The sequence below is a fragment of the Oreochromis niloticus genome, linkage group LG18 (assembly GCF_001858045.2).
Source record: "Oreochromis niloticus isolate F11D_XX linkage group LG18, O_niloticus_UMD_NMBU, whole genome shotgun sequence".
Taxonomy (NCBI): Eukaryota; Metazoa; Chordata; class Actinopteri; order Cichliformes; family Cichlidae; genus Oreochromis; species Oreochromis niloticus.
This window is the reverse complement of record NC_031982.2, coordinates 36,124,635-36,142,565: the sequence shown is the minus strand read 5'-3', so window position 1 is coordinate 36,142,565 and position 17,931 is coordinate 36,124,635. Positions and strand designations below refer to the sequence as shown.

At 42.8% G+C, this 17,931-nt stretch overlaps 1 protein-coding gene, 1 long non-coding RNA gene and 2 gene segments (V, D, J or C); 2 read left to right on the top strand and 2 right to left on the bottom strand.

Moving 5' to 3' along the window:
- LOC100704393 (zinc finger protein OZF) overlaps positions 1 to 17,931 on the top strand; it is an 883,579-nt gene that overhangs the window by 266,689 nt on the left and 598,959 nt on the right. The gene's annotated exons all lie outside the window — the stretch shown is intronic.
- Positions 502 to 1,246, bottom strand: LOC109201829 (T cell receptor alpha variable 18-like). The segment is given in 2 exon segments: positions 502 to 899; positions 990 to 1,246. Coding segments are annotated over 2 exon segments (438 nt in total).
- LOC112842849 (uncharacterized) lies at positions 3,827 to 8,108 on the top strand. Its single transcript, XR_003214875.1, has 2 exons — positions 3,827 to 3,906; positions 7,975 to 8,108. It is a non-coding gene; the product is annotated as an uncharacterized LOC112842849 (long non-coding RNA).
- On the bottom strand, positions 11,076 to 11,672 carry LOC109201797 (T-cell receptor alpha chain V region CTL-F3-like; the record flags this gene model as incomplete). The annotated part of the segment is given in 2 exon segments: positions 11,076 to 11,383; positions 11,474 to 11,672. Coding segments are annotated over 2 exon segments (354 nt in total), but the record flags the coding sequence as incomplete, so codon positions are not given.

Sequence of the window (17,931 nt, the reverse complement as noted above, 5' to 3'; positions counted from 1 at the left end):
GCATGTCTTTGGACGGTGGGAGGAAGCCGGAGTACCCGGAGAGAACCCACGCAAACACGGGGAGAACATGCAAACTCCACACAGAAAGACCCCGGCCTGATGGTGGAATTGAACTCAGGACCTTCTTGCTGTGCGGCAACAGTGCTAACCACCGTGCCACCGTGCTGCCTACAGAATTAGAAGATTATCTTCTCATATTCATGAAACATCTGTAGGAATAAATATCTGGGAAATAAAAAAAATATGAAATGGAGATTAAAAGTCCTGCTTTGATATTTAAAGTGTCACAAACAGGTCTGCTAACATCAAGCTGTGATCTGCACATCTGATCATGAAAAGACTGTTTTAAAGGAACTGCAGTGAAGAGAGAGAGAGAGAGAGAGAGAGAGAGCACAACGATGGTGGATGATTCATTTAAATGAGCAATCTCTCCTTTAAGGACTGAATTATAGCTTCTGATTTTATGCAACAGACATTCCACAGTGGTTTAACAGTGTGTGGCTCCCTCTAGTGGATGTTGTGGAGTATTCTGTTGTCTTTGCTCCAAAGGTTTTTGTACAGAGTTTTGGTGTTTCCTGTCACTGTGGGCTGCAGAGCACAGTAGTACACAGCAGAGTCAGACAGCTGAAGCTTCTGGATCTTCAGAGGAGCTGATCTGATGCTGGAATCCAGTGTGGATGAAAATCTCTCCTTGAACTCGGCTGCTGTGTTTCCATCATCACCACTAAGACGACTCAGGATGAATTTGGGGCTGTTGTTTCCATCCTGTTTGTACCAGAAGAGATAATTACCTGATGGGAAGCTGCTGTTATAGAGACAGTCAAGTGTTACTGTGCCTCCTGCAGCAGCAGTCTCTTCTCCTTTTGCTTGCAGCACGTTGTCTTTTTGTGCTCTGCATTCTGTAAAACACCAACAAACAGTATCAGTGTGCTGTTAAAGAATCATGTCAATGTTGGATTGATATCAAAGAAACAGAGTTGTGTTCATACCGAGGCACATAGCAGCCAGCAGCACTGAGATGAACAGAGGCGTCATATCTGCAGTGTAGAGTAACTGTGAGCTACAGCAAGTATAAAGAAGCTGTGATCTCTCTGTTTAGTCTTCATCAACACTAAGTTGGTGGATTAGAAGGAGGAGCCTGATCACAGTGACAGGACTCATTCACAGCCCTGTGTTATTCCCCCTGCTGACAGCTTTACACTCAGCACGTCTTTCTGCTGCTCTGCTTTCATTGGATATTTGCTCCTATTGCAGGAAGCAGGTTTAACAGACTGAACTGTGAGTCGGGAAAGAAAGAAATCATCAATCGAGCTCTGATACAGGCGTTACCATGGCAACAGGTGAACCAAGAGCCTCCATTTTAATCCAGTGAAACTAATAATATGGATCTATGTCTGTGTGGACCAAATAACAAACAAAAATATAACATTTACATAAGTATTCACAGCCTTTGCTGCATGCTGTTGAGTATGATGCTAAAAGCTTGACACACCTATTTTTGGGCAGTTTCTCCCGTTCTTCTCTGCAGAACCTCTCGAGCTCCATCAGGATGGATGGGGAGAGTCAGTGCAGGACCATCAGATCTCTCAGAGACAGCTTAGATCTGGACTCTGGCTGGGATCCTCAAGGACATTCACTGAGAGGTCCTGAAGCCAATTCTTGGTTACCTTGGCTGTGCTTAAGGTCATTGTCCAGTTGAAGATGAACTTTGACCCCAGTCCAAGGTCCAGAGCATCTAATGCAGGTTGTCATCAAGGATGTCTCTGTACATCTCTGCATCCATGTTTCCCTCCACCCTGACTCGTCTCCCAGTTCCTGCTGCTGAGAAACAAACTTGGCATTCAGACCAACGAGTTCCATCTTTGTTTCTTCAGACCAGAGAATTTCACTTCCCTGGTCTGAGAGTCTTTCAGGTGCTTTTTGACAAACTGCAGGTGGGCTGTCATGTGCCTTGTACTAAAGAGTGACTTCTGTCTGTCCACCCTATTATACAGTCCTGATTGGTGGAGCGCTGCAGAAATATTTGTCCTTCTGGAGGTTCTCCTCTCTCCACAGAGCGATGCTGGAGCTCTGTCAGAGTCAGATTGGCTTGGTGCTCAGGCTTAGTGGTTCCAAACTTCTTCTATTTACAGATGATGGAGGTCACTGTGCTCACTGGACCTGCAGTAATGTTTCTGTAACTTTCCCCAGATATGTTCTTCAATACAGTCCTGTCTCTGAACTTCATGGCTTGGTTAGTGATCTGAGATGCACTGTCAACTATTGGACCGTATACAGGTGTGTACCTTTAAAGGTTATGTTCTATTAACCACATTCATCACAGGTGAACTCCAGTTTAACTGTAGAAACATCTGACAGATGATTGTTGGAAACAGGATGCAGCTGACTGTCAGAACATGTTACATTTGTGGTTTTATTTTTAATAACTTTGCAAGAATTTCAAGAAGATTTTTTCCACTTTGTCATTATGGAGTATTGTGTGTAGAACTGTGAGGTGAAAATGACTTTAATCTATTTTGGAATAAGACTGTAACATGACAACCTGTGCAACAAGTGAAGCGCTGTGATTGGATGCATTGTAGGGGATTGATGAGCTGCTGAGGTCAGTGAGTCAGGACTCATTTGATCCTGTCCGGTCTCTCCTTTGTGTCTCTGTGCGCGCTGTACCTGACGTTAAACTCAAGTCTTGTTGTCTCTGATGTTCACAGCTGGAGTCACACAGTGTTCTGCTCTTCATCGCAGCTCTGTGTCATAAATCCACACGGTCTCCCAACAAACTGCAGAGGTTTAACAGTGTGTGGCTCCCTCTAGTGGATGTTGTGGAGTATTCTGTTGTCTTTGCTCCAAAGGTTTTTGTACAGAGGTTTGGTGTTTCCTGTCACTGTGGGCCTCACAGCACAGTAGTACACAGCAGAGTCTGTCACTGCAGCAGAGGAGATCTGAAGGTTCAGACCATTTCTGTCATCGACCATTCTGACAGAAAGTTTGGAATTTGTTGTGTTTTGTGTTCCCAAGTTAAAGATCAGGAACTCTGGTGGTTTTCCAGGATATTGTCGATACCAGTAGAACTGGTCACCTCCAGTTGCTTGTCTGGAGTATCTGTAGGACAGAGTAACTGTGCTGCCTTCCAAACAGGACTCTTCAGTTTTGTTTGCAGTGAGTTGTTGACAGCTGACACCTAAAGAAACAGAAATCTGTTAAATGCTGTGTTGTATACAAAGAAATCATAAATAATATGTAAAACATCAGGATGAAGCAGTTTTTGACAGATTGTCATGTACCTGTTAGAATCATGATGATTAACAGAGAAGTTTCATAACAGTCCAACATCAACATGTTGAATAAAGTGAATCTTCTGTGTGTTGAACTCTGTTGAATGTGGAGGTTTCTCTCTCTCGTCTGTTCTTCAGTAACAGCTCAGCTCCTCCCTGAATCTCTGCGTCTCCTCTTTGGTTTGTAGCTTCGCTTCTCTGTTACACCTCCTTCTTTTAAATTTCCTCCTCTTTAATCCCAGCTTGAAACACTGCAGTGAAGGATGTAACTGTCATAAAACGGCTGTGTACAGCCAGGACCCAAATGCAGACTCACGGAAACTGGACTTAGACTCAAAACTTCTCTCTGTGAAGGTGTTACGTGTCTGCAGGCTGCATGTTTTCTTTCCCTCTCCTTTTGTTCGCCATTCCCTTAGGTACGCAGACTGCAGGCTGATGTTAATTTGGGGATCTCCAACTAATTAGAGGAGGGAGACCCTGATTGGACAAACCAGGAGGGCACACCTTGATAAGGAGACTCACCTGTGGCTGGGCGTGGCTCTCTTCCCTCCTTTGAATTGTTTGGCACATGTGTAAAGCTCCTTTGCTGTATTTCTTTTGTTTGATGGTTGTGGTGGGAGTAAAAGTGGACTAGGTAAGTTTGGGGACCCCATACACTTACTCACGTAGAGTCTTTTTGTTAGAAACACTAGGTAAGTAGGTTGGTGCCACCCATGTAATTTTGAGTTGAGGTTTAGGGTCTTTCTGTTTTTGTTTTTCTAGGATAATAGCTGAGCTAAGTTTTGGTTTTGTCTTTTTGATGGTTTTTTTGGCACAACCTAACTGTCCCTTTCTCCCCCACATTTGTTGTTTGAATTTGGGTCATTTATTTTGTGAGAGCGCTGCCATTAAACCTTTTCATAACACCTGTACCGGGTTTCCGGAGTTGTGGTGTTATCCCCTCCTGCCCTCGAGGCGATGTAACAGAAGGTAACAACATAAATATGATTTGTGATGTTGTGACTTATTACCTGGAAACAGCTGTGGTAGTTTCTGTGTAATAACCAGGAATGAGGCTCCAGCATGCAGAGCTGCACACTTCTACTAATCTTCTTGGTGATATTTCCTCCATTTAAAACTCTGAATCAAAAGTGTTGTGGCTGTTTTATATTACACCACCGGGAAGTAAAGAGTTTATATGTAGCTGTGTGTTGGCAGAATGATGCTCCAACTCCTCCAATCATATTTCAGAAAACATTTATTGATGTGCAAATACAAGATGGAGTGTTCAGTATGGGCAGAAATCTGTACCATCAGAAACTGAATTTCAATAAGTTAAATTTGAATTTGAATTGTTCGGATTGAATCTGAATTGTAACTTGAATAAATGCTTTTAAAAACTGAATATGAATTAGTCTAATTTGAAATTCAATTTATGGGTTTGAAAATGATCATCACTAAATTGAAATTAGCGTTCCTGGTTTTGGCATAATAACTAGTTACCGTGCTCGTTACCACAATAATAACGTAGTTACTGTAACGCGTTACTTAGTAACATGTTAGTCCCAACACTGCTAGTTACTTTATTTGATTTCAGATGCTTTTTACACACATCATCACTAAATAAGGAATAAAATGTCTTCATGTTTGAACGTTTCTGCAGTTGGTTTGTGGTTGATGTGGATTTGCTGCTCATGTGACCTTAATGAAGGTTGTTTTTACTGCGGCTCAGTGGAGCATAGGTTAGCACAGTGCCCGGTTCGGCCAAAAGACTCCACCCACCGGTAATTTCGGGGATACAGGTGGGCAGGTCCTCTTTCAGTTCCAAACGCCACTTAATATTACCACTCACCCTATGTCTAGATCAGGTTCCTCACCCTCTCCACGCTCTTGTTGATTCTGGAGCCGACCAAAATTTAACTGATTTAGCTCTCGCTAGACGCCTTCAGTTGCCACTTGAAACACTCGATCCTCCATCCCTGTTACAGCATTAAACAATCAAATATTTTCTTAGATAACCCATCAGGCCGGTCCCGTAACCTTTGTCACCTCTGGAAACCACTGTGAAGGTGTGCAATACTCAGAGACATGGCCAAGGTAAGAAAGGCTGAAACTACTTTGTTCACCTTCTCCTCTCCTGATTCACCATTCAACTTAGGCTACCCCTGGCTAAAGAAACACAACCCCCACATAGACTGGTCTGGAAGTAAAATCACTAGTTGGAGCCTTTTTTGTCTAGCCCACTGCCTCACATCCGCCCTATCGCCAGGTTCCCCTGACACTAACACCTCAGACACAGATCCGGTCGACTACACCCTCGTCCCACCTGAGTATCATGACCTCCAAGAAGTTTTCAGTAAACACAAAGCATCGTCATTGCCACCTCACAGACCTTATGACTGCGCTATCGACCTTCTACCTGGTGCTCCACTTCACTCTAGCCGGCTATTCAACATCTCCAGACCCGAAAGAGAGTCAAACTCAGCAAAGCAAAAACATGAAAAATGTTGTTTTTTTATAATGATTAGATGCTGGATTATACAGGGAGTGCAGAATTATTAGGCAAGTTGTATTTTTGAGGAATAATTTTATTATTGAACAACAACCATGTTCTCAATGAAACCAAAAAACTCATTAATATCAAAGCTGAATGTTTTTGGAAGTAGTTTGTAGTTTGTTTTTAGTTTTAGCTATTTTAGGGGGATATCTGTGTGTGCAGGTGACTATTACTGTGCATAATTATTAGGCAACTTAACAAAAAACAAATATATACCCATTTCAATTATTTATTTTTACCAGTGAAACCAATATAACATCTCCACATTCACAAATATACATTTCTGACATTCAAAAACAAAACAAAAACAAATCAGCGACCAATATAGCCACCTTTCTTTGCAAGGACACTCAAAAGCCTGCCATCCATGGATTCTGTCAGTGTTTTGATCTGTTCACCATCAACATTGCGTGCAGCAGCAACCACAGCCTCCCAGACACTGTTCAGAGAGGTGTACTGGTTTCCCTCCTTGTAAATCTCACATTTGATGATGGACCACAGGTTCTCAATGGGGTTCAGATCAGGTGAACAAGGAGGCCATGTCATTAGTTTTTCTTCTTTTATACCCTTTCTTGCCAGCCACGCTGTGGAGTACTTGGACGCATGTGATGGAGCATTGTCCTGCATGAAAATCATGTTTTTCTTGAAGGATGCAGACTTCTTCCTGTACCACTGCTTGAAGAAGGTGTCTTCCAGAAACTGGCAGTAGGACTGGGAGTTGAGCTCGACTCCATCCTCAACCCGAAAAGGCCCCACAAGCTCACCTTTGATGATACCAGCCCAAACCAGTACTCCACCTCCACCTTGCTGGCGTCTGAGTGGGACTGGAGCTCTCTGCCCTTTACCAATCCAGCCACGGGCCCATCCATCTGGCCCATCAAGACTCACTCTCATTTCATCAGTCCATAAAACCTTAGAAAAATCAGTCTTGAGATATTTCTTGGGCCAGTCTTGACGTTTCAGCTTGTGTGTCTTGTTCAGTGGTGGTCGTCTTTCAGCCTTTCTTACCTTGGCCATGTCTCTGAGTATTGCACACCTTGTGCTTTTGGGCACTCCAGTGATGTTGCAGCTCTGAAATATGGCCAAACTGGTGGCAAGTGGCATCTTGGCAGCTGCACGCTTGACTTTTCTCAGTTCATGGGCAGTTATTTTGCGCCTTGGTTTTTCCACACGCTTCTTGCGACCCTGTTGACTATTTTGAATGAAACGCTTGATTGTTCGATGATCACGCTTCAGAAGCTTTGCAATTTTAAGACTGCTGCATCCCTCTGCAAGATATCTCACTATTTTTGACTTTTCTGAGCCTGTCAAGTCCTTCTTTTGACCCATTTTGCCAAAGGAAAGGAAGTTGCCTAATAATTATGCACACCTGATATAGGGTGTTGATGTCATTAGACCACACCCCTTCTCATTACAGAGATGCACATCACCTAATATGCTTAATTGGTAGTAGGCTTTCGAGCCTATACAGCTTGGAGTAAGACAACATGCATGAAGAGGATGATGTGGACAAAATACTCATTTGCCTAATAATTCTGCACTCCCTGTAAATGTTGAGTTTAGTTATGTTTGTTTTTTGCTTGGATTTGTTTTACATGGAAGTTTTGTTCGTGTTATTGCTTCATGTTGCTCAGGGTATTTTTGGATTTATTTTGGGTTTAATGAGAGTCTAGCTCTGCTGTGGACCAGCATACACTGGGAACAGGTCAATGTTTTGAATTTTGTTTTTGTTTTTTACCATTTGAATGAGAGGCAGAAGGAGCTGTGATGTCCTGTTTCTACCTACCAAAGATGAACTCCACAGATTTTGAAGTAAAAATCTCGGCACTTAGATTGAAGGAAAGAACCCCTCATGGATGGATTTGCTTGTTGGAACCTTTCAGTCTGATCTGTGCAGACTGGTTTATCTGTCCTTCACCTGCAAAGACTACACCAGCCAGCCCTCGGTGTTGACCTGCGTCGACAGCACGTTCAGTGTTCTCCTGAATCTGCTGTGTGGTCATACTTTAAGAACTCTGTTGGAAAACCATCAAACGACTGAAGTTTGAAATGTCACTGCTGTGATTACACAACAGCTTTCACAGCTGCACGCATCATTCATGAAAAATCTAGAACGATCCAACTTTGTACAGTTGTGTGTTGTTCACTTTGCTTTCTTTATTTTAGCCGCCTGACTGTGAGGACATGAAGCTGCTCACTGGAAACTCTCCCTGCTGCTGCAGAAACATGTGAGGAGTCCTCAGTGTTTAGATCAGAGGGAGTCTGGACTCTTGTGTTGGTGGAGCAGGGCTGAAGAACCATGCTGAACATCTGGATGGATGTGATGTGGAGCAGGACTGCTGATGACCAGTGTTGGGCAAGTTACTTTGAAAAAGTAATTAATTATAGTTACTAGTTACTTATTCAGAAAAGTAACTGAGTTACAATATTCTAAAAGTAATTAATTACTTGAAAAGTAACTATTGCATTACTTTAAAAAAACGTTTAACCCTCTGGGGTCCAGGGTCCAAATTAAAATCAATTGCTGACATCTGGAGAAACTCATAGGAGGTAAAAACAGGAGGGTATACATCAAAAGGAGCAAAACATCGACGATTGGTCATTTTTTACTACTCTTGATTTTCCCTCCACATTTCACCTTTAAAAACGATTTACTTTGCCTTGTTTGGTAACATCCTTTTCAGCACAACCTCACGTGCCTGAATTTACAGTTATGTTTTCATGTTGACATACTGTATTAACACAATTGATCTAAAATTAGACAAAAACCATAAAATCAGAATAGAAAAAGTTATATTTTTACTGTAACAACCACAAACATGTTTAATGAATCATATTTCATAACTTTAAATGCAAATATAAATTGTCAATTTTAAAATCATATGCACAAGTTTTGCAAACAACAAAGTTACTTGCAGCCATTTATCTTTTACCCTTTTTTTAAATAACCATTTCAAACTATTTAAAGAACAATCAGCTGTTCTTCAATCAGATGCCACAAATTATTTGTGTCACTCCAAAAAAATCATTTCTGTCCACTATAAAGGAGAACATCACAGCCTGATACCTGCAGGTCTGACAGCAGCAGGTGTATCACTGCTGTTTCTACCTGGAGACAGCAGTCGCCTCATTGTTCTGACACACAACACAAAACTATCCACAACACTACACACTAACTACACAAGACAACACATTAACTACACACTAACTACACAAGACAACACATTAACTACACACTCCAAACACGCTAAACGCCACAAATCTCTCACATCTCAAAACTCGCTCTCTCTTTTCCTGCTCTCTCTCTCTCTCTCTCTCTCTCTTTCTCTCGCCGTCACTCCTAAAACTTCCTGTTTTTTGTTTTGGTTTTTTTTGCTCATAAGCAGAGAGGTCTCGCTGCGCTGTCCTTAGACAGTAAACGTGACGAAACTATTGAGGAAAAAACGCCGCGTATATCTTGTTTATCATGACTCTGGTTTTACGTGGCCTATCGACACAATTTATAAACTGGTATATATCACCTTGTTGCTTTGTCTTTAAGTGGTCACGTGATTGACTTACCACGACTACTTTATTCTTCCTCAGTCAAACAGCAGCACTCGATTGTTTTGGCCCCTGAGCTCCAGGTGTTGTGCCAAAAAGTGATCATCTGCCAGAAAGTGATTACCGTCCGTGCAGCTGTTTAAAGCTGTAGCGTCCAGATTACTTACAGCTATATCTGTGCAACTGATATAAGATGCTGTAAGATGAAAACAGCTTCAACCGTCTGTTTGTTGAAAAATAGTAACGGACCGCGTTTCCTTGTTAGTAACTGTAACGCCGTTGTAACAATAGGAATAGTAATTAGTTAGTTTACTCGTTACTGAAAAAAGTAACGCCGTTATTCCCATCACTGCCGATGACCTCAGTGGAAGGACCCACAGACTCTGGTCCTGATGAAAGGTGGAGGAGGGCTGCATCCATCTGACACTGAGAGGGGAAACACTTAAACATGAGAGCAGGACAATGATGTTTTCACCAGATCTGAAGGAGAGCATCATCATCTGATGTGATGAGTTCAAGGAGAATAAATGGAATAAGCATGAGATGGTCTTCCTGGTTGGACTTTTAGCTTCATGTGAGAGATTTTACCTTAAAGAGATAAACCTCTGTTACTCTGTTTATTTTGCTTCTGCTGCATTTTTGCATGTCCTCATCCACTAAATATAAAATAGTGTAAATGAGCAGCTTTGGATGTTTGACAGTTTTTATTGTGTCTGAACGTTCCTACAGTTGGTTTGTGGTTGATGTGGATTTGCTGCTCATGTGAATCCTCCCACAGTGTTTCATTAGCAGCTGTAACCACAGTGACTCTGATAAAACAGGAATTAGCAGAATCCATCTGATATGAAGCTGTGCTTTGAATACCACTTCCCTCCTCTTTGAAGAGTAGTCAGATATCTGTGTTCAGGTTTTTGTACAGCCTCTTCTGCACTTTGTATCATTGTGTTTCTAGAGCACAGTAGTAGAGAGCTGTGTCTGCCAGGGTTAGGGCTGTTATGGTCAGATTAGTTGATGTAGGAGATGTTTCTGATCCATATCGTTTATCAGGAATATATTCACCACTGCCTCCTTTTCCTTGTTTCGCAAGTATGAACTGAGGAGCCTGAAGGTCAGAATCATGTCTGTACCAGTAAAGGTCAGCACTGCTTGCAGGTGTCTGATAGCTACATGTGAGTGTGACAGATTTTCCTTCTGTTTCAGTGACTTCAGTTTGTTGAGGAGTGATTGAGTCTCCAGCTGTGAGTCCTGGAAAAAGAAAGAAGAAAAGTAGTGAAATGCAGTCTGTATATCTGCTTAATGCAGCAGCTTCAACTAAACTTTAATCCCTGTTCTTAAACTCACCTATAATGTGAGATAGAAGCAAAAAGAGGTGCAGCAACATGTCTTTGGAGTTATTAAAGCCAGACAGACAGCACATGAACAATGTTCTTCCACTGCAGCACAATGACCAACAAATAATGTCATTGGATGAGCTCAACTTCAGTGGGCGGGGCCAGTTTAATAGCTCAGCCATTCAAAAAGTTTTGTGCTTCCACAGCAGCTCTGTCTCTGTCTCTGATCTTTACTGCTTCATTTCTCTGTTGTCTTTGTCATCAGTCCAATGACACAAGAATCAGAGGTTTAACAGTGTGTGGCTCCCTCTAGTGGATGTTGTGGAGTATTCTGTTGTCTTTGCTCCAAAGGTTTTTGTACAGAGTTTTGGTGTTTCCTGTCACTGTGGGCTGCAGGGCACAGTAGTACACAGCAGAGTCAGACAGCTGAAGCTTCTGGATCTTCAGAGGAACTGATCTGATGCTAGAATCCAGTGTGGATGAAAATCTCTCCTTGAACTCATCTGCTGTGTTTCCATCATCCCTGCTAACACGACTCAGGATGAATTTGGGGCTGTTGTTTCCATCCTGTTTGTACCAGAAGAGAGAAGGAGCTGTTGTTGTGCTGCTGTTATAGAGACAGTGAAGTGTTACTGTGCCTCCTGCAGCAGCAGTCTCTTCTCCTTTTGCTTGCAGCACGTTGTCTTTTTGTGCTCTGCATTCTGTAAAACACCAACAAACAGTATCAGTGTGCTGTTAAAGAATCATGTCAATGTTGGATTGATATCAAAGAAACAGAGTTGTGTTCATACCGAGGCACATAGCAGCCAGCAGCACTGAGATGAACAGAGGCGTCATATCTGCAGTGTAGAGTAACTGTGAGCTACAGCAAGTATAAAGAAGCTGTGATCTCTCTGTTTAGTCTTCATCAACACTAAGTTGGTGGATTAGAAGGAGGAGCCTGATCACAGTGACAGGACTCATTCACAGCCCTGTGTTATTCCCCCTGCTGACAGCTTTACGCTCAGCACGTCTTTCTGCTGCTCTGCTTTCATTGGAGATCTTGTCTTGGATGTAGGTTTGTAGGTTCTCAGTCATCCAGGTAGGATGACTGAGGCAGACAAAGAAGTCCTGCCTTTAATTAATTCTTCAATCTTAAATATGATCAACCTATCTCTAATAATCGGCTATGTACCACAGGCCTTCAAGCTGGCTGTAGTTAAACCTTTACTTAAAAAGCATCTCTAGACCCAGCCGTCTTAGCTAATTATAGGCCAATCTCCAACCTTCCTTTCATATCAAACATCCTTGAAAGAGTAGTTGTCAAACAGCTAACAGATCATCTGCAGAGGAATGGCTTATTTGAAGAGTTTCAGTCAGGTTTCAGAGCTCATCACAGCACAGAAACAGCTTTAGTGAAGGTTACAAATGATCTTCTTATGGCCTCTGACAGTGGACTCATCTCTGTGCTTGTCCTGCTAGACCTCAGTGCTGCGTTCGATACTGTTGACCATAATATCCTATTAGAGCGATTAGAACATGCTGTAGGTATTACAGGTACTGCCCTGCAGTGGTTTGTATCATATCTATCTAATAGACTCCAATTTGTACATGTAAATGGAGAGTCCTCTTCACACACTAAGGTCAATTATGGAGTTCCACAGGGTTCAGTGCTAGGACCAATTCTGTTTACATTATACATGCTTCCCTTAGGCAGCATCATTAGAAGACATAGTATAAATTTTCACTGCTATGCAGATGACACGCAGCTCTATCTATCCATGAAGCCAGGTAACACACACCAATTAGTTAAACTGCAGGAATGTCTTAAAGACATAAAGACCTGGATGGCCGCTAACTTCCTGCTTCTTAATTCAGATAAAACTGAGGTTATTGTACTCGGCCCTGAAAATCTTAGAAATATGGTATCTAAGCAGATTCTTACTCTGGATGGCATTACCTTGGCCTCCAGTAACACTGTGAGGAACCTTGGAGTCATTTTTGACCAGGACATGTCCTTCAATGCACATATTAAACAAATATGTAAGACTGCTTTCTTCCATTTGAGCAACATCTCTAAAATTAGAAATATCCTGTCTCAGAGTGATGCTGAAAAACTAGTTCATGCATTTATTACTTCCAGGCTGGACTACTGTAATTCTTTATTATCAGGATGTCCTAAAAACTCCCTGAAAAGCCTTCAGCTGATCCAAAATGCTGCAGCAAGAGTCCTGACAGGGACTAGAAAGAGAGAGCAGATTTCTCCTGTTTTGGCTTCCCTTCATTGGCTTCCTGTTAAATCCAGAATTCAAAATCCTGCTCCTCACATACAAGGTCTTAAATAATCAGGCCCCATCTTATCTTCAGTGTGTGAATGTGTGTGTGAATGGGTGGATGTCTGGATATGTAAAGCGCTATATAAATACAGGCCATTTACCATTTACCATTTAATGACCTTGTAGTACCATATCACCCTATTAGAGCACTTCGCTCTCACACTGCAGGCCTACTTGTTGTTCCTAGAGTATTTAAAAGTAGAATGGGAGGCAGAGCCTTCAGTTTTCAGGCCCCTCTTCTGTGGAACCAACTTCCAGTTTGGATTCAGGAGACAGACACTATCTCTACTTTCAAGATTAGGCTTAAAACTTTCCTTTTTGCTAAAGCATATAGTCAGGGCTGGACCAGGTGACCCTGAATCCTCCCTTAGTTATGCTGCAATAGACGTAGGCTGCCGGGGATTCCCATGATGCATTGAGTTTTTCCTTTCCAGTCACCTTTCTCACTCACTATGTGTTAATAGACCTCTCTGCATCGAATCATATCTGTTATTAATCTCTGTCTCTCTTCCACAGCATGTCTTTATCCTGTCTTCCTTCTCTCACCCCAACCAATCACAGCAGATGGCCGCCCCTCCCTGAGCCTGGTTCTGCCGGAGGTTTCTTCCTGTTAAAAGGGAGTTTTTCCTTCCCACTGTCGCCAAAGTGCTTGCTCATAGGGGGTCATATGTTTGTTGGGTTTTTCTCTGTATCTATTATTGTGCTATCTACTGTACAATATAAAGCGCCTTGAGGTGACTTCTGTTGTGATTTGGTGCTATATAAATTAAATTGAATCGAATTGAAATTGAATCCAGGTCATGGTAGTCTTAGGAGCTTGAAAGGACGTCAGCTGGACTTCATTATATTATCTGAAGACGTGTCAAATCTCATCCAAGAAGCTTCTTCAGTTCTAAATCCAAATGGTGGAGAGTCCCAGGGATTTAAAGCCCAGTGGGAGTTGCCCTTTAAGAAGGTCATTGATCCATGATTAATAATGTTTGTCATCACAAGCTAAGGTGTGAATTATTACCACCAGAGGTTCCAGTGAAACCATTCTGAGACCTCATCCTATCATCTGATCTATTGAGATCCTGGGAAGGATCTCACACTACACTGTAGGTAGCAGACGGTTGGTGCCATAAGCCCCGCCCTCTATTTAAAGGGGGTCGTTCACAGTGGACATAGATGCTTCTTTCACTCCTCTTTCAAACCATCTGTCTTCTCTGCCCAAAATGTGAACACTGGCATCCTCAAGAGTGATTTGACCTTTGACCTTTAGGTGCAGATGTATACCTGAGTCTTGTCCTCTTCTGTATTGTGTCATGCATTTATGGAGTGGCTGTTTGTTTTCTGCAGTGTAGAGGTCTGAGCACTCCTCACTCCACTGCACAGCATGCACTCCATTGTCTCTCTGCTGCACAGTCTAACAGATAAACTTTGCCCAATGTGTCCACATGTGTACAATCTAACATAGACGTTATTTCTTTCCTACAGGTATCCCCTGCTGGAGCTGCAGGAGTTTCCCACAAAAGCTTCAACTGATTGCTGTCACTGCAACATGAATGAAAAAAGGAAAAGAAACTCTGCCTGTTTGACTCTGACTTACCTCTGTTTATTTTCTTTATGATTACAATTTGTGCACCATTAACCAGTAACGTCTTGATGCATTCTCAGTCATCCAGGAAAGTAAATCTCCAAAAGTTGATTCTGTTCATCTGGATGTAGCGGAACCAGAAAGACTATCATGAGAAGATTTTGTCAGTACTCAGTGATGAAAATACTTATGAGCCCCTGAAACAAGACCCAGGAAGTGGCTACAGGAAGAGGGTCATAGACTGTCTGAAGCAGTTAGAACAAGACAAGGCTATCGACCGGACCTCATACCACAGGCTGTACCCAGGGGAGTCTACACCAAGTCTGTATGGGTTACCGAAAATACATAAACAGGGTGCACCTTTAAGACCGATTGTCTGCATGATCAACTCAGTCACCTATAACATCTCCAAGTTTCTGGCTTCGATCCTCAACCCGCTGGTGGGCAGCTCTGAACACCACATCCAGAACACCCTGGATTTTGTTGAGAAGGTGAGAGATGTCATTATGGAGGCAGATGAAACCATGGTCTCGTACGACGTTACATCTCTCTTCACTTGCATCCCAGTCACGGAAGCGTTGGAGGTAGTCCGTAAGAGATTACAGGATGACAGCAACCTCAGCAACAGGACCACTCTCAGCATCGACCAAGTGTGTTTGCTTTTGGAACTGTCTTCATTCCACCTACTTCACATACAAGGGTCAGTTCTACAGGCAGAAACATGGGTGTGCCATGGGCTCCCTAGTTTCACCCATCGTGGCCAATTTGTACATGGAAGAAGTGGAAAAGAGGGCGTTGCTATCCTACCCTGGAACACCACCAAGCCATTGGTTCAGGTATGTGGATGACACCTGGGTGAAAATCAAATCTCAGGACGTACCACATTTCACGAATCACATTAACTCGGTGGACCGACACATCAAATTCACCAGGGAGGATATGAAAAGTGGCAGGTTAGCCTTCTTAGACTGTGAGATTTCCATCAGTAATGGGGGACATCTAAAAGCTGACGTGTACTGAAAACCTACGCATACGGATCAGTATCTAAGGTTTGACTCTCATCATCCACTGGAGCACAAACTGGGTGTCATCAGGACGCTACAACACAGAGCGAACACCATCCCCACAGACACAGCAGCCAGGGAGGCAGAAGAACAGCACATCAAGAAGGCCCTGAGTAAATGTGGTTATCCCAGCTGGACTTTTGTCAAAGCTGGGAAGGCTCCTAAAGAAAGCTCCAGCCGATCCAGGAGAGAAGGACAACCGCTGCCCAGGCGAAAACCTGTAGTGATCCCATATGTGTCAGGAGTATCGGAGCAGCTGAGACGCATTTTTTCTAAACACCGTGTCTCTGTGGCTTTTAAACCCCAAAACACGCTGCGCCAAAAACTGGTCCACCCCAAGGATCGGGTCCCCCGACACAAACAGAGTAACATAGTGTACGCTGTTAAGTGCCAGGAGGATTGCCAGGATTTATACATCGGGGAAACCAAACAACCTCTAGCGAAGCGGATGGCACAACACAGAAGAGCTACCTCGTCAGGCCAGGACTCTGCAGTTTATTTACACCTACAGGCCAGTGGACACTCTTTCAACGATGAGGATGTACACATCCTGGACAGGGAGGAACGCTGGTTTGAGCGCGGAGTCAAGGAGGCCATTTACGTGAAAAGGGAAAGACCATCTCTGAATCGAGGAGGGGGCCTAAGGGTACATCTGTCACCATCTTACAATGCTGTGATTGCAGCCATTCCCCAACTCTCTGTGAATGGGACTCATGGCCATTGATCAGTGTTCTTTGATCAGTGGGTTTTGGTCAGTGGTTGTCGATCAATGGTCATGGGAATTTGCATAATTATGATTAAGGAACTGACCTCCCAGCCCATTGTTCCTTCAGTGGGCTGGTTTCAGTCATTATGCAAATGTACTGTTTATAAGGTTTGGGGAAACCTGCAGTCAGCTGAGACTGAAGAAGTCACTTGGATGAGTGACGAAACGTTTCTCCCACAAAACGCTACGTCCAGATGAACAGATTCAACTTTCAGAGATTAACCAGTAAATTAGGTGATAGGTTTATAGCATAAACCTATTCGCTGGAACGTTCAGGACAATTTGCTACACAGCAGAAACAAGACACAAGTAGGCAGAGTTCTTTGTGTTACTCATGCATGAGGGAGACCAACCTGGAGCCAAGTGTCGTTCCACCCACTTGACCTCTGTCAGACTCTCAGCAAGGTTCGCCATAGCACTCCTTTTATTGTGGTTACATGAATATGCATAGGGTCATTAACATATAACATCTTACATAGGTATACATGTGGACAAAGAATACCTTGTCTGTCCGTGTGTGTCTATGTGTGTATATGTGTGGGGTCAAGATGTGACCCCAGGAAGACTCCCCAAAGCTGGTGCCAGGAGTCTAGCGGTCCATCTGAACAAAAGGCCCTTACACTCAAACAGATATACGCGTGTTTGCTATACCATATATCAGCAAGAGAAGATACGACCTCTCCTAGGAGATGTGTGATCTATGCCAGAACACTCTGAAGAGGAGTGAACGCACTCCCCTGTTCATGCTACACAGAGTTGTTACAGACCTGCTGGGATTAGACATTCTTTCAATATGCCATCCACTATATACTTCTAAACACAAATGATTACATGTTTCTCAATACAAATGACAATAATAAAATAAAAACCCATCATTAGGAACATTATTGTCAAGGTCCTGCTTCGCTGATCCAGTGTTTTGTGCATTAAATGGTATGTGGATTGATTCTTATGTAGCGCTTTTCTACTCTCCCAGAGTACTCAAAGCGCTGTATACAACATGCCTCATTGACCCAATCACACCCACTCATGCAAGCATTTCTAAACGCAAGTGCAAACTAATCTACATTCACACACAGTCAGAGGGCAATTTGGGGTTAGTATCTTGCCCAAGGACACTTGACATGCAGCCTAGGATCAAACCACCAACCTTCTGATCAGTAGCTGATCTGCTCTACCACCTGAGCCACAGCCACCTGCGTTATTGTTCAGGTTCAGGTTTATTCATTTATATAGCACATTTACAAACAACAGGGTTGATCAAAGTGCTTAACAATCAGCAAAAAAAACAGGAAGAGATTAAAAGTTAACAAACAAACAACAAACACACCAACAACCATCAAAGGTGACAGACATAAAACAGGCCTGATGATAGTTAAAACTAATTTGATCTGAAAGCCAAAGTAAAAAATTTAGTTTTCAGATGCGGTTTAAATGAATGTATAGACTCAGAAATGCGAATAGAGGCGGGGAGACTATCCCAGAGTGTAGGTGCTGCAATTACAAAGGCCCGATCACCTCTGGACTT